This window comes from Pleurodeles waltl, chromosome 2_1, assembly GCF_031143425.1.
Source record: "Pleurodeles waltl isolate 20211129_DDA chromosome 2_1, aPleWal1.hap1.20221129, whole genome shotgun sequence".
NCBI lineage: Eukaryota > Metazoa > Chordata > Amphibia > Caudata > Salamandridae > Pleurodeles > Pleurodeles waltl.
Window position 1 is genome coordinate 274,984,104 of NC_090438.1, and position 14,908 is coordinate 274,999,011.

Genomic DNA, 14,908 nt, shown 5'->3' on the forward strand with positions numbered 1-14,908 from the left:
TTACTTGAGAATTTCCCCAAGGCGTCAGTTTGGATCCAGAGATCTTTCTCGAGCAGTACTCCTGGGCACCCTTAGGTAATGTCAGTCGGCTCCGCAACCGTTGTCTGTGTTGTGCACGGCAGATATGATGTTGCGGGACCTATACAGGCACCACCCCGGCACGCTGACATCAGTTTATTTCCACGACTTTCCAGCCTTAAAGAACAATGACCACTGGTGAGTCAGAACTAGGGCCCTGAAAGGGAAGTCCCTGTCCCTAGAAATCAGTTTTCATTGCGGGGAGGATACCTGGGACAGTAAGTAATCTGCAGTTAGAATATGTCCCTGCCAGATAAGGCGTTACCGAAGGTAAGTAACTAGTCCATCTGATAGGGACTTCTAGGGGCAGATTCCTTACCTTAGAATACATACCCAAGCAATACCATCCTTGGCGGTGGGTCTGCGAACCAAAATCATACTAGGAAGCCCTGCAAGACTAAACTGGCAAAGTACCAGTCCCTCCGGACCCGACTGTCCAGGCAGTAGTGTTTGAACATGTGCAGCAATGCCCACGTTGCTGCCTGACAGATGTTCAGGATTGGAATTCCACGTCTTAACACAGTGGTTGCAGCTGTTGCTATGGTAGAATGAGCATGCAAACCCTCCTGCGGTTGCTTTTTACCCAAATGCGTAGCACATTTTAATGCAGAGAACAACTCAACTAAAGATGGTTCTTTTCTGCAATGTCCGGCCCTTCAATCCACCTATGTACCTAACAACGAGTTAATCATCCACCCGGAACTTTTTGGCTTTTTTGGTATGATTGAGGTAGAATGCCAACGCTCTTTTTGGGTCCTGGCGGTGGAGTCTCTCCTCTTCCTTAGAAGGATGAGGGGGGTGCATAAAAAGTAGGCAAGGCGATGGATTGGCCTACATGAAAGGGCGTGACCACCTTTGGCAAAAAGAAGCCCTGGTGCAAAGTTTGTGAAGATAGATGGAAAGGTAGGGCGGCTTATATGCCAATGCCTGCAGCTCACTGACCCTGCAGGCAGATGTAATGGCCTTAAGGAATGCTGTTTTCAACATCAGATGCCTGGGAGGAAAATTATAGAGCAGCTCAAAGGGAGTAAACAATAAGAAAGTAAGAACCAGATTCAAATCCCATGAGGCATTATGAATGATGATGGGGGAAACATATGGGTAATAACCTTAAGGAATCTACTAACAATAAGAGATTTAAACAATGAAGGCTGGTTATGTAGTCTCACAAAAGCAGAGATCGCAGACAAATAACCTTTGATGGTGCCCAAAGCTGAGCCCTACTGAGTCAAAGAAAGTATAAACAAAAGGACCTCGGGAATAGGGGTAGACATGGGGGTCAATAGACTGTCTGTGCACCATGCAACAAATTAGTTTCATCAACAGGCGTATAACGTTTTGGTTGAGGGACACCTGGCTGCCAAGATAGTGTTGCAGACTTCGGGCAGAAGGTCAAAAACTGTTAACTGCCACCACTCAATCTCCATGCAAGAAGGCGGAGGCTGGACAGTTTTGGGTGGGGAAACCTCCCCATCTGCTGCGACAGAAGATCCTCCCGAAGGGGCAGTCTGATCGGGGGATCGATGGCCATGCTCAATAGTTAAGGATACCAGACTCTTCATGCTCAGTCCAGTGCCACAAGGATGACTTGGGCCCAGTCACTTTTGATCTTCTTGAGAACTATGGGCAGAAGTGATATGAGTGGAAAGGCATGCGGGAGGCCTGAGCTCCACTCGTGACAAAAAGCGTTGCTGAGCGAATGCCGCCTTGGATACACCAAGATGCAAAACTGCTGACACTGCGCTTTCTTTGCAGAGGCGAACAGATATAACCAAGGCTCTCCCCACTGCTGAAAGTGACCTTGCGCCACACCTCTGGATGGAAAGGGCATTCGTGATCGACCAGACATGGTCAGCCGAGTTTGTCCACTCTAACGTTCAGAGATCCCGCCAGGTGTTGAATCACCAGGGAAATGCCCTGATGTTCCAGCCAATGCCCAGAAGTGCAGAGCCTCCTGACCCCACCCCGCCCTGCTTGTTGCAATACCACATGGTGGTGATGTTGTCCGTGAACATCTACACTACTTGCTCTTTGAGCGAGGGAATACTTTCAATGGTAGTCTGATCGCCCTGGGCTCCAAAAGATTGATGTGGAGGCCGGACTCCCAGGAGTGATGCATCTGTCACTACTGTCAGGTCTGGTTGGGGAAGGGAAGGGAGAGGGTTCTGTCTCTGACCCAATCACGTTAAAAAGCCACCAATGCAGATCTTCTGCAGTTCCCTCTGAGATCTGGACCATATCGGAGATGCTGCACCCACTGGAACTTCAGGTTCTATTGCAGAGCCTGCATATGCCATCTGGCATGCGTCATCAACAGGATGCAGGAGGCCATGAGGCCCAGCAGCCTCAAAGTCATTCTCACTGAAATCCAGGAGAGATGCTGAAACATTGGTATCATAGCCTGAATATCCTGGACTCGCTGCTCGGGAGGATAAGCTCGAGTGAATTCAGGAGGTCTGCCGTACTCTGGTGGTGGGAAACAACAGCCTGTGGCGAACCCGCCTTCAACTGCCATTCGTTGAGGTAGGGGAAGACTGAAACCCCGACTGAAACCCCGACCTGCGCAGATGAGCTGCAACCACCGCCATCACCTTCGTGATCACCCAAGGGGCACTTGCAAGGCCAAAGGGGTGCACTGTAAACAAAGTGTTCATGGCCTACCGTGAACCGTAGGCAGGATGAGAATATGGAAATAGGTGTCCTGCAAGTCCAACGGTACCATCCAGTCTTCTGGGTCCAGGGCAGATAGATCCTGAGCCAGAGTGAGCATTTTGAACTTCTTCCTGAGGAAGGATAGGGCGGAGGTGCTTGTACTTTCTGGGCACCATAAAGTAGCAGGAACAACCACCATGACCTACTTCTGACACAGGGACTCTCTTTATGGCTCCCTTGGCCAACAGAGCTAAAACCTCCTTGCATAGACGTGCCAAGTGATCTTCAGTAATCCAATCGTATGATGGTGTCATGTATGGAGGAGTAGTCTTAAAGGGGAGGGAGTAGCACCTTTGCACCTGTGCAACCATGTCCCATAAAGTATAGGTGTAATGGTGCAAAAGGAATGCAGTGTTCACTGACCACAGTGCCAGGCTAGAGGAAGAAAAGCTGATCTAGCCTCTTGGATTCCCTATCTGTAGGTGTAGATGGGAATACTCCTGGGGATGTAGAGGCTTGGGTAACCAAGCTCTCAGTAGTTGGGTGTTGCTTTAGGAACACCGAGTCATTAGAAGAAGGTCAAGATGGTTGTCCTGTTCACTGGAGCACCTGTGCTGGGTTAGGACCAGGACCCCAGCAGGACATCAGTGAGGGCTTCAGTAAAGGGCAACAGCGGTTCAGAAGTGGAAGCCCCAGGCTGAAGCACCTCGGTCAGGAGGTTAGTCCTGACTGCCACTGAAGGCAGCTCGAGGCCCAGGACCTCAGCTGCTCGCCGCACCACCATGGAGTAGGATGCTCCCTCCTCTGTACTCACAGTAGGGGGAGAAAGCATACCAGCGTCAGGGGAAGTATGCAGACCACTAGAATCACCCAGGTCCATCAGTCAGTCCATGGAATCCCCAAGCTGGTATTCCAAAGGGTCCAGGGACCCCTCCCAATCCTCACCGTACCCCAACCCAAGAGAATAAGGGTCAGAATCCGACCTAAGGAGCAAGATCCCTGTTGAAGTTGGAATCGGCGTTTAGCTCCGTGTTGGAGTCAGCAATGAGAATGGGGTTGACGCCGACCGTGGGCACGGGCAGCATCAGAAGCATCAAAACAGTTTTCGGGAAAGGTCAAGTTGGTACTACTGACATTGGTTCGGATTCAGGAACAGCTCCCTGAGTGCCCCTCAGATCCAAGGCCAAAGCTTCTGGCATGGAACCTGAGGGGGGCCCTGTGGACTGCTGGGCCAGAAGACACTCTGGCGGAGTCAGACTGCCCAAATTTGAGGCACATCGTGCAGTAAGCTCATTTCTGGTTGTAGTATTCCCCCCACACTTTTTTTGCCTCATGTCAGTATGTTTTGGACTGTAGTGCACTGGGATCTTGCTAACAGGGCCACAGTGCCAGTGCCCTCTCCCCTAAATTTGGTAAAATGGTACCTTCACAACACAGTTGTTATACTGGTGCCCAAATGCAAGTCCTTAGTATATGGTACTTAGGTACCCAGGGCATTGGTGCACCAGGCGTTTCCCATAGGGTGCATCATGTATTGTGCCACCCATAGGAGCCCAGGCAAACTGTGTCAGCAGGCCTGCCATGCAGCCTGTGTGAAATGGGGCATTCACCCTTTCACCACCGATATAAGGCTAACCTGATATCAGAGTCACTGCACTTAAGCACTATAAGTCACCCCCTCTGGTAGGCCCTTCAGCCCAAGGGCAGGGTGCATGTCCCTAAGTGTGAGGATACTCCTCCATTAGCAAGGTAGCCCGACAAACTCCAGACTTCAGTCTCTGAGCTTTATAAGTGTGGGGAAACCATCTTAACATATGTAGTGGACAATAGTCAACACAAGTAGTCCAACTACATAATGGCTTCTAAGAAACTAGGCACGCTTGCTACCAAACATGTTGGAATCATGTAACTACACTGATTCCAGTGCTAGTTGCATGATTCCCCTGTATTCTGGGGGTTCGTTAGAGAATCCCCCAGCTCTGCCTATGCAGCCTTACGGGGTCTGACTGCCACCTCTTGCTGCTGTCGACCCTAGAGACTGTTCTGCCCTCCTGCTGATGAACTTATCTCAAGCAGAGGAAGGCAGAACAAAGGATTTCCTGCAACGGAGAGGTGTGACCACCTCTCCCTTTGAAACAGGTGACTTTGGGCTTGGGTGGGGTGGCCTCTGAGCGTCACCAGACTGCTTTGAAGGCACATTTGGTGCCCTCCTTGCATAATACAGTTTGAAAACTACACAAAGGACAGGGGAGTGACCACCCTCCTGTCCAGCTCCTCCCTAGGGAGGTGCACAGAACTCTGGCCAGGTGGCCACTTAATTCTGTCATCTTGAAAATAAGATGTGCAGAGTCCCGTGGGAGCATCTAAATGGTTAGGCCAGGCAGATGACGTCCCTGATCCACTCTGATAGGTGGGTCACTTCGGAGAGTGATCAATCCCTTTTTAGGGTTACTTAAGATCTCCCACGTGGGTAGTTCCTCAGTCATCGAGCAAGACTTTTCAATGAACTCTCTGCAAGACATCTTCTGCTCCTGCCCTCAGGAACCTTCTTCTGCTGGTCTGCTTTGGAACGGAAACAAGACTGTATCCAGTTGGGAGGGCTCCCACTGCAACATTGTTTCTCCAGCTCATGCAAGATTTCTGAAACATCCGTGGCCATGCATCCTCCAGGGTCACAAGGACTCTGCCTGCATTCAAGAAGCAAGAAGGAATCTCCTTTGGAGTGAAGGAGTCCCTCCCCTGCATCTGCAGGCACCTTAAGATGATGACCAGCTGGTGGATCCTGCTGTCCCATGGGCAACGTGAAGGTTCTGATCACAGGTGGTGGTTTTGTGGTCCTATTTGGGTCCCTCCTGTCTTCTGATCCACTTGGGAGACTGCTGGCCCCTGCTGCAGCCACTGCAACAGCACCCCTGTACATCACAACTGTTGCCCTTGCCAAGGCTTGTTTGCTCTTCCTCCAAGGAGATATTCAGGCTCCAAGAAGCCTCAGCCTCCAGCACTCTGCAGCTCCAAGATCAGCTTCCACTCTGCAGCTCCTGAGATGTGGGACTTCTGTTTTATTGTGCCCTTAAGGCCTCCCTGCAACTCCCTTTGCCTACTGCCAGTGGGTCACTCGTGGGGGCTCTGTCAACTCCGGCTGGCTCTGCTTCCTACTGAAGGCCTGCCCTGACTTTTTTCCAAGGGTCTTGTCACTAGGACCTTGCTGGTCCTCAAAAACCTACAACTTACCTTTCAACTACTATGTGCATTTGCCAAGGTTTGTTGGTCCTGCTGGCCACTGACCCTCCTGCAGTCCAGTGACCGACATGGGACAGCTCGTGGGCGATTCCAATGATCCCCTGCATCCTCCTGGACTCCGCAGCTGGACTTCGCCTTCACCATCCTGCAGGAACTTCAACTCCAAGAGGGTGGGCATTGCCTACATGCACTGCCTGGACATCCCTGAGTGGTCTGGACACTATCCCTTTCATTTTAGGTTCTTCTCATCCAGAATCCACCTTCTGGTTCCACCGACCTGGTCCACGGGTCGCAACAGCAGCTGGACAATTGAGGCTGCCATTGACTTCAACTAGAGTTTCTGATGCCAGTTCACACCTGTGCACCTGGGCTCTCTGGCATAGGTACTCCGGTCTTCTGGGCATCTCCAGGTAGGGGCTGTCTCCAACCTTCTTTTTGCCAACTGGTTTCCTCAGGGTCCACTGGGAAGGGTCCTGAATTCATAAAACTCCAACCGCGACGGCCCTGTGTTAGTCTATGGGACATCCAGCTCGATGATAACTGCACCCAGGCGCCTGTGGGATAACAGCTACTTACCTCTGCTATTTCCTTACTCTCCCAGTCCCTTAGATCCGAACACACTTACCTTAGTTGGGCACCTCCAGTTCTTTTACTACTTTCTTAGTATATGGTTTGGTCCCCCCAGAGGGCCCCATGTATTCCTATGCCATTTCTGATTATTTTTAACTGTATATTTTGTGTGTAGATATCTCCAGGTAGAGATATACCAATGCTAGTTTAGCTTGTAGTGTTGTAATAAAGAAACCATTATTTTTGCAACACCTGATGTGGTTCTTTCTTGTGGTTGGTGCTTTACAATCCTCCTAGATAAGCTCTAGCTGCTCACCACAGTCATCCCTAGAGAGTTTTTGCTATCTGGACACCTAAAAACTATCACTAAGGGTTGCCTGGACTCAGTATAGGGTGCCACACCATAGGAATACACCATAAACTGAGACAGCCTACTACACAAGGCCTCATAGAACTCATGGAGTAGAAGTGTGGCTCAATGGTTAGAGCGGCAGACCCTGAAGCAGAGATCTGGCTCAAGACCAGGGTTCAAGTCCCGCTTCGGCAGGTCTTGGGCTCAATTCCCCTTGACCAGATAATTCTCGCCTCAGTGCCTAATCTAATTCATGGGTCCCACTCTGCAACTCTGGGCAATAGCTTGCTTAATCTCCACAACGGCCCCAACAGCGCTTGGATGCCTGGCTTCACCCTGGGGGTGCTCAGGAGTGGGCGCCTCACAGGGAAAAGCCAGGAGGGGTTCCATAGCGGTATGAGTACAGCGCCTTGAGACCCTAACGGGCGAGTAGTGCGCTATACAAGTGCTAATTTACATTTACATGGAGTAGGGCAGGGGTCGGTCCAGCTCCTGGAAACTTAGGGAGGCGCGCAGCCAACTGAGATGCAGACTCAGAGGATGAAGGCCTGGAACCACAACACTCCTTTTCCCTTGTTGCGTCGGCTGACGGATAGGGTGAAGTCGAAGAACGTTTGTTCGTTTTCAACTTCTTCTTATGCCTTGACTTAACCGACCGCCCGATGACTTGGAGTGGAACGATGAAGAACTGGGGCTATGTAACCGTTCTCTGGGCCTTCCTCTCGAATGAGATCGTGAGTGATGTCGAGCTGAGCGCCGGGTCTCAAGTGGCTTTTGTGACAGCTCCCTCAAAGCTTTCGTACTCATGACCAGGCACTCTGAGTACGACTTCAGGTTGGGGTTGCGCTCCAAACACCAAAAGCACACGAGGTGCGGATCTTTCATGGACATCTCCCAATGACAGGATCCGCAGGGCTTGAACCAGATCTTGCGTGAGGACATCTTCGACGTACCAGGAGTCTAAACACTGAAAAATCTTTGACAAAAAGTTGAAAAAGGTCAGAAAGTGACTGTGGGGGGAAGCTCTTTTTCGGATGGCACGGAAGAAAAGACCTGACGTCAGTGTGCCGGGGTGGTTCCTACATAGGTCCTGCAACATCATATCCATGCATACGATGATGGACGCGGAGCCGACCGATGCCAATTAATGACGCGCAGGGGTACTGCTCCAGAAAAATCTCCAGATCCAGGCTGACACCTGGGAGAAATTTTAAGGTAAGGAACCTGCAACTAGAAGTTTCTATCAGATCCCAAAGAGCGTTGACTGATGTATTGTAAGTGGCCAAATACAAGAAATGGATCTATAAATGATCAGAATCCCAAATTGGATGAGGAGTGAGGCAACTTTATTGAGAGATGATATAATGCAATAGACTGGTCTGGATCTGGAGGCAAGCCTTTGAACATTGGAATTTCAGAGCTTCTGCATATTATAAAAGGAAGATGGGGAGGATCATGGGGCATGAAAAAAGCAGAGGGGCCAACATTACAGCTAAATATAAGTTATAACAAGAACAGTTGTTGATTGAGTTAATATTGGACAACATCCAAATGTGAAAAAGCATAACATTAGTATGATGATCTTATCTGTATTCTCAAGATAAAGTATTATTCTAAAATAAAAAGCTTCAAAAGCTTGCTTGAATAAGGGCCATGATATCCGGCAGCCAGAGAGGTGGGGGCTTACAATTTCCTTGCCAGATTCATTTTGGTTTCCATGATGAAAATAAAAATTGTTCCAACAGTAGGTTTAAATTTGTTATGTAACTTTTGGAGCTTTTAAATGTACTAGATATTGATGGCAAATAAAGGACAGACTTCTCTCACAGCTACAGTGTTGAAAGTTAGGTGAAATGTTTATCACATGGTAGGGAATGAGATCTTTACGGTTTGTTTTTAGTGTGACGTCTTTTCATACGAGACAATGGGAAGCCGGAAATAAGTCTCATACAATGTGCTGAAGGAAAAGCTGAGAGGGGGAGGATCAATACAGAAGAAGAGGTGAGGGTTTCTGGCAATTATGAAACAAGTGGGCAAAGGGTTCATGAAACTTCCAATGGTATGGCACAACTAAAGGACAGAATAGATATCACAACTAGAATTAAATTAGAGGAAGAACAAGATATTGCCATATCCTATCCAGAATCCTGTGCTATCCCCGTTTCCTTTAATTAGTGTATGCAGTGGCTGAGGGTCCTTCTGAGGCACCACCTTTACAATCTTGTCGTCAATCTTACAAAGGTTAGGAGTGCGTGAGATTAGAAAGAAGGCAGGAAATGAATTTACCCGAGAAAAGTGAAACCCTAAAAACCTTTCTGTATAAAGGAAGGCTGGATCCTCAAAGTAGCCTCATCATTAGAAATCAAAGAACAATAATGAAGCTGATAAAACCTGCAGCTCCTCCAATCTTTTTGCTGAAGAAATAGCTAAAGGTCAAACTGTGAGCCTTACGGAATGCGAGTGGCAAGTTCAAATTCCAAGAAGGGGTTAGAAACTGCAAATGAGATTTGCTCAGTAATCCTTTCAGAAATCTCACCCTGACAGGCAATCTGAAAAGAGAACCTTGATCTATCGGCAAGCTGAAATAACAGGTAAATATCCCTTTACTGTCCCAATATTCATACATTATTCCAGAAACGAAAGTGAAAATTAAAATATGTTCAGTCTAAGCTTCAAGGACTCTAAAGGTGTATTGTTACACTACTGGGAAACTACAACTAATTTATTGGAAGATGCAGCTTTAGTACAGGCTCTTTTTCTCCAGGAAGAAAAACATCTAAACCCTTTTGAGGTAGAGAGCACTGAAACAATGGTAAACTTTCAAATCCCGAGGACGAAGGTTGAAGGGGTGAAGTCTGAGGAACAGTGTAGCTGCTCTATGCTTTGACAGAAGATCTTCTGTTAGAGGTAAGAGGGGGCAACCTCAGGTGTCCTCATCCTCCCCACTGGATATAGAGTGGAATCATCAGCCCCAGCATGCAAAATGGCCAGAAGGCTGCAGAAAGGGGAAAATAAAGAAGGCTCTGTGGGTGGAGGCCAGGCACTAGCTGGAGCAGAAAGGTTGCCAGGGCCGTGTGTCAGGCAGAGTCCTCCTGCTGTAAGAGGGGCTGGTCTTTCACTTTTGGGCAGGTGGCAGGTCAGGAAGGTTTTGTTCTGCCACCCTTTCTTCTGGCTTTTACCAGTGGTTGCTTGGAAATTACCTTAACACTCCGTGAGGGGTGGTGGGAGACTCAATGGGTGAGCAGGGTAAAACATGCATGGCTGCCTATTAAATGACCTAGTGAAATTAACCCAATCTGTCCTGTGGGACTGTGACTTTAGGTCCCTTCTTAGGCTGTACTCTCATTTGTGATCAGCCAGCGGGTGTGGGAATTTTATGTTAAGCATTTATACAAAACAGTGTGGAATATAGGCCGAAACTGGCCAATTAAATAAAACTGTTAGCGAACCCAAGGTACAATGAGCAGGAAATAAAGGCTAATTTACATTAACAAGTTGGAAACAATATCTGAAAGTTAAACATAAATCAAAATAATACTGAAGTCAGTGCATCATATGAACATTGTTGCAGTACTATTAGTCAACAGTTTGTGAACTTACCAGTAAAAAGGAAAAAAATTAAGACCATTATCATGGTGTATCCAAAATACAAAATAGTGCTTGCCATTCCAGTTATTTGGAGCTTGGAGAGGAAGTAATGAATTGCATAGACAAAAAGATAGACTGACGAAAAGCTGCTTGTCAGGAACGACCTCCACCACCAATGGTAATCCTGTACAAATTAAAACGAGCACAATTGACACAATGTACGTGAAAAGCAACTTTACTTCCTCTTCTTAAAAATGCAGAAAGAGCTTATCTTTATATATATTAATTTATAATACAGTAGCAAACTGGTTCTCGGTTTAACATAGAGTGCTTTGACAATACTTCTGTTATATAATGTTCCCCATCTGCTTTTCCAGATGACTGGGATAGATCATACATTGGCAATACGTTCTCCGTGGTGTACTAAGAAAAGGCCAGTGAATAGAGAGGGTTTACTGCAATGAAGAGTTTTCTATCTTTGCCTCTGTAATTTATCTATAAATATTTGACACGTTCTGAATAAAAAATATGGGGGAAAAACACGATGCCTGCAGTGCTCAGGTTTATGAGAAAATTATTTAGGCTGAAATGGATCAAAAAACAAAGCTCTGCATTATCATGAAGCTTTTTATCATGTTGTGCAAATCAAAGAGAGTGGGGAGGGATGTGGCCTAGGAGTGCAAAACGGCTGTCATGACTGCGAGAACCCTTGCATCACCTCAGCAAGCTGCGATACATATTGGCACAGTCAGATCCCTGCATGACTCAAACTCCGCGCCACCAGTTTCTGAGGCCGGACCAACCACGTGAGCGCCTGCAGGCCGGCTAAGCACATGAGGTGGCACATAAACATAATGGCAGCCATGCAGTGATCCGAGGCTTGCACATAGCACAAAAACCATGCCCGGGGAACTGAAACGAAATGGCAGAGGAATTGAGCGCAGTGTGGCGGTCCCAGAGATCACAAAGTTGCAGTGAGCAGACAGGCTGAACAGTGGAACACCCCACTCCACCTCTCTGCTTTCTATCAGGTGAGGAGGTAGTGGTAATATCTGATCCATAGGGGGGGCGCCAAAGGGCAGGGAGGTGAGTAAAAGTGTTCCATGGACAATGGGGGACCCCCTGACCACCTCACTGCAGGCTTGGGGGACATAATGAAGGGAACTGCTTCCCTCCGCTCTTAGACTCTTGTCAGGAAGGCAGAGCAGCCTATTAGGAGGGGGGGGGGGGCTGTCCCCTGCTTCCTGCCCCTTAGCCAACTCAGCACACTGGATGAAGACTGCAGGGAATTATGGGACACCCTGCCTTGCTGAGAAGTGGCACTGTGGGGGTAGCGTACACCCCCTCCGATTGCTCAATGGATGGCAGCTGAAGAGGTTTGAGAGTGCCACCTTTCTCCCCACGCACATGGACTGGTGGACCAGAGGTCTGCTCCCGGAGTGGTAGCTGTACCCAACTGGGATGCTTCCCCGCCACAGGCAATTGAGTGATCCCACGACCCCTTAAATTTGTGTTTTGCTCAACTATGGACAATAAGTTTAGACATTGGGGGCCTAACTGAAAGAATAGTTACGCCCAGCAGAAGCCCAAAATGGAGAAAGAAACCTAAAAGCTGATGCCTAAGGATGTTGGAAAGTGGGCCACTTTCTTCCCGATGGTAGATAGCTCTTTGTCCTAGTTGGTTCTGGTGATAGGAGGCACAGCATCCGCACGTTCCCCCCCCCCATCTGCAGCAATAAGCCATCGGGTAGACACTGGGTGAGGAGAACTGGCAAGTCAAGCTACTTAGAGCCACATTTCGAAATGCCTCTGAACCCCACCGTCCCTCTGATGACAAGCGCAAGGTGTGGGATCACAAATGCACAGCAAACATATTGGAGAAAATAGGGGCCCCCTTCCAATGTGATACATCTGCACAGATGGGCAGGCTCTGAATAAGCAAGAAGCCTTCTTCCGTTAGTTCGGTGGTAGAACTTTACCCTGTCGACAAATGGATGGCAGAGGTAAGAGGTCTCTGGCAGGACCAGAGGTGGTGGACCCAGGAGAATTGGCTCAAACTAAACTAGGCAAGATCCTAGAAGCTATAGTGGAGAAAAGGAAAACATTAGAGAGGAAAGTTGTAGGAGGCTGGCTCGGTTTGTAGTGGGTACCTACATTACTTATACCTTGTACCAGGTCCAGCTATCCCTTATTAGTGAAATGGAGGCAGTGTTCTAGCAGCTTAGGCTGTCTAGAGGGAGCTGTAGCAGAGCAGCTTAGGCTGAACAAGGAGACAGGCAAAGCCCCTGCAATACCACTACAGCTACAAACTACTTATACACAGTAAAAGACAATACTCCGTGTTACCATAAATGAAGGTACTTTATTTTAGTGACACAAGGCCAAGAATATCTTAGAGGCAATTCTCCTTCTGGGGGTAAGTATTATACACAATATATACACTAGTAACCAAAATCAGGTAAGTAAATCGTCATAGAATAGTACAGTAGAAAATACAATAGATTGCAATGGGCCTAGGGGCAACACAAACCATATACTGAAATAGTGGAGTGCGAATAACAAATTCCTCCCAGGCAAGTGTAGTGTGTAGCGGGGCGCTGGGATTGTAGGAACACACCAGAGGTAAGTAAAGTACCCCCACACCAGAGCCCAGGAAAGCAGGAGTAAAGTACAGCAAGTTTCCTCAGGGCACACTACAAGTCGTGATAAGAGATTTTGCAAGAACCAGGCAAGTCTGCAAGCAACAAATGATGGATTTCTTGACCTGAAGACCTGTGGAGAGAGGAGACCAAGTCCAGAAGTCAAAGAAAAGTCCAGGAAGGACAGGAGTCCCTGCCAACCTAGAAGAAGGTGCAAAAGTGGATTCTCCGGTCAGAAGAAAAGTACAGAGGAGCACCAAAGAAGATGGCTGGGGGTTCCTGCTTGGTGCAGGTGGTGTCCCATGTTGAGTTGTTGGATGCAGGCTGTTTGCGTCTCTGGATTCCGCCAACAAGTCTTGGTTCAAGCAAGAGCACGGTTTGCGTCAAAAAGGAGCTGCCTGGGCCCAGGAGGGACAGAGGGGGCTCTCAGCACTTTTGAGAGCCCTTTTAAGACCAGGCAGCACCCATGGGAGTCCCAGAAAATTGGGACAAAGATGCAAAGTGTGGTCGTCGCAGCACTACACAGGAAGGTCCCACGACACTGGAGAACAACTCAGGGAGCAGTGCGTCGCAGGACTGAGTGCTGGGGACCTGGGCTACGCTGTGCACAAAGGATTCTTGTAAGAAGTGCACAGAAGTCCAAGGAGCTGCAGAAGGCGTGGTGCACATGGGGTACTGTTGCAGCATGGGGAGGCAAGCTCTTACCTCCACCAAATTTGGACAGCTGGACCTCTGGACAGTCTGGGTCACTTCGGTCTGCCACCAGTGTGCCAGGGAGGATGCTCATTGTCAGGAGAGGAGTCCCAGAGTACCGGTAGCCATCGCAGAAGGGTGCCTGCAGATGCAGGGAAGTGACTCCGTCACTCCACAGGAGATTCCTTCGGTTCTTCTGATGCAGGATGAAGACAGGCAGTCCTCAGAGCGTGCACACCTTGGAAACTGTTGCAAATGCTGTCTGGAGCTGAAGCTGTAGGTCACAGGAGTCGTCCTGGATACTTTGTTGCAGTTACAGCACTTCCTAGAGCAGTCTGCGGTTGATCTGACAGTCAGAAGCTGAAGTAGAGGATGCAGAGGAGTCCTGGAGTTATCTTGCAAACCGAATCTGAGGAAACACCCAGAGGAGAGACCTTAAATAGCCCTGAGAGGGGGATTGGCTACCTACCCAGGTATGCACCTATCAGGAGGGGTCTCTGACGTTACATGCTGGCACTGGCCAATCAGAGGTCTCCAGAGGGTCCCCACACCTTGGAATCCAAGATGGCTAACGCCAGGGACACTCTGGAGGAGCTCTGGGATCACCCCTGGGGTGGTGATGGATAGGGGAGTGGTCACTCCCCTTTCCTTTGTCCAGTTTTGTGCCAGAGCAGGGGCTGGGGGTCCTTAACCGGTGTGGACTGGATTATGCAAAGAGGGCATCATTTGTGTCCTTCAAAGCATTTCCAGAGGCTCTGGGACGCTAACCTTCCCCAGCCTGAAACACCTATTTCCAAAGGGAGAGGGTGTAACACCCTCCTCCTAAAGGAAATGCATTGTTCTGCCTTCCTGGGACTGAGCTGCTCAGTACCCAGGGCAAACCTGTCTGAGGTGGCAGGAGCTGGGGCTGCAGTGGGAACCTCAGAGACCTGGTTTGGCAGTACTGGGGGTCCATGGTGGAGCCCCCAGGGTGCATGGGATTGGCCTCCCAATACCAGATTTGGATTGGGGGAACAATTCCATGATCTTAGACACCTCACATCGCCATATTCAGAGTTACTATTGTGAAGCTACATATATATATTTACATATATGT

At 48.7% G+C, this 14,908-nt stretch overlaps 1 protein-coding gene across 1 annotated transcript in view; it reads right to left on the minus strand.

The window, feature by feature from the left end:
- The window catches only part of LOC138263236 (transmembrane 9 superfamily member 2-like), a 696,131-nt gene that overhangs the window by 107,051 nt on the left and 574,172 nt on the right, over positions 1-14,908 (minus strand). Inside the window, exon 16 of the mRNA XM_069212440.1 lies at positions 10,493-10,664. Coding sequence (XP_069068541.1) covers positions 10,493-10,664 — 172 coding nt within the window. The remainder of the gene's footprint in view (positions 1-10,492; positions 10,665-14,908) is intronic.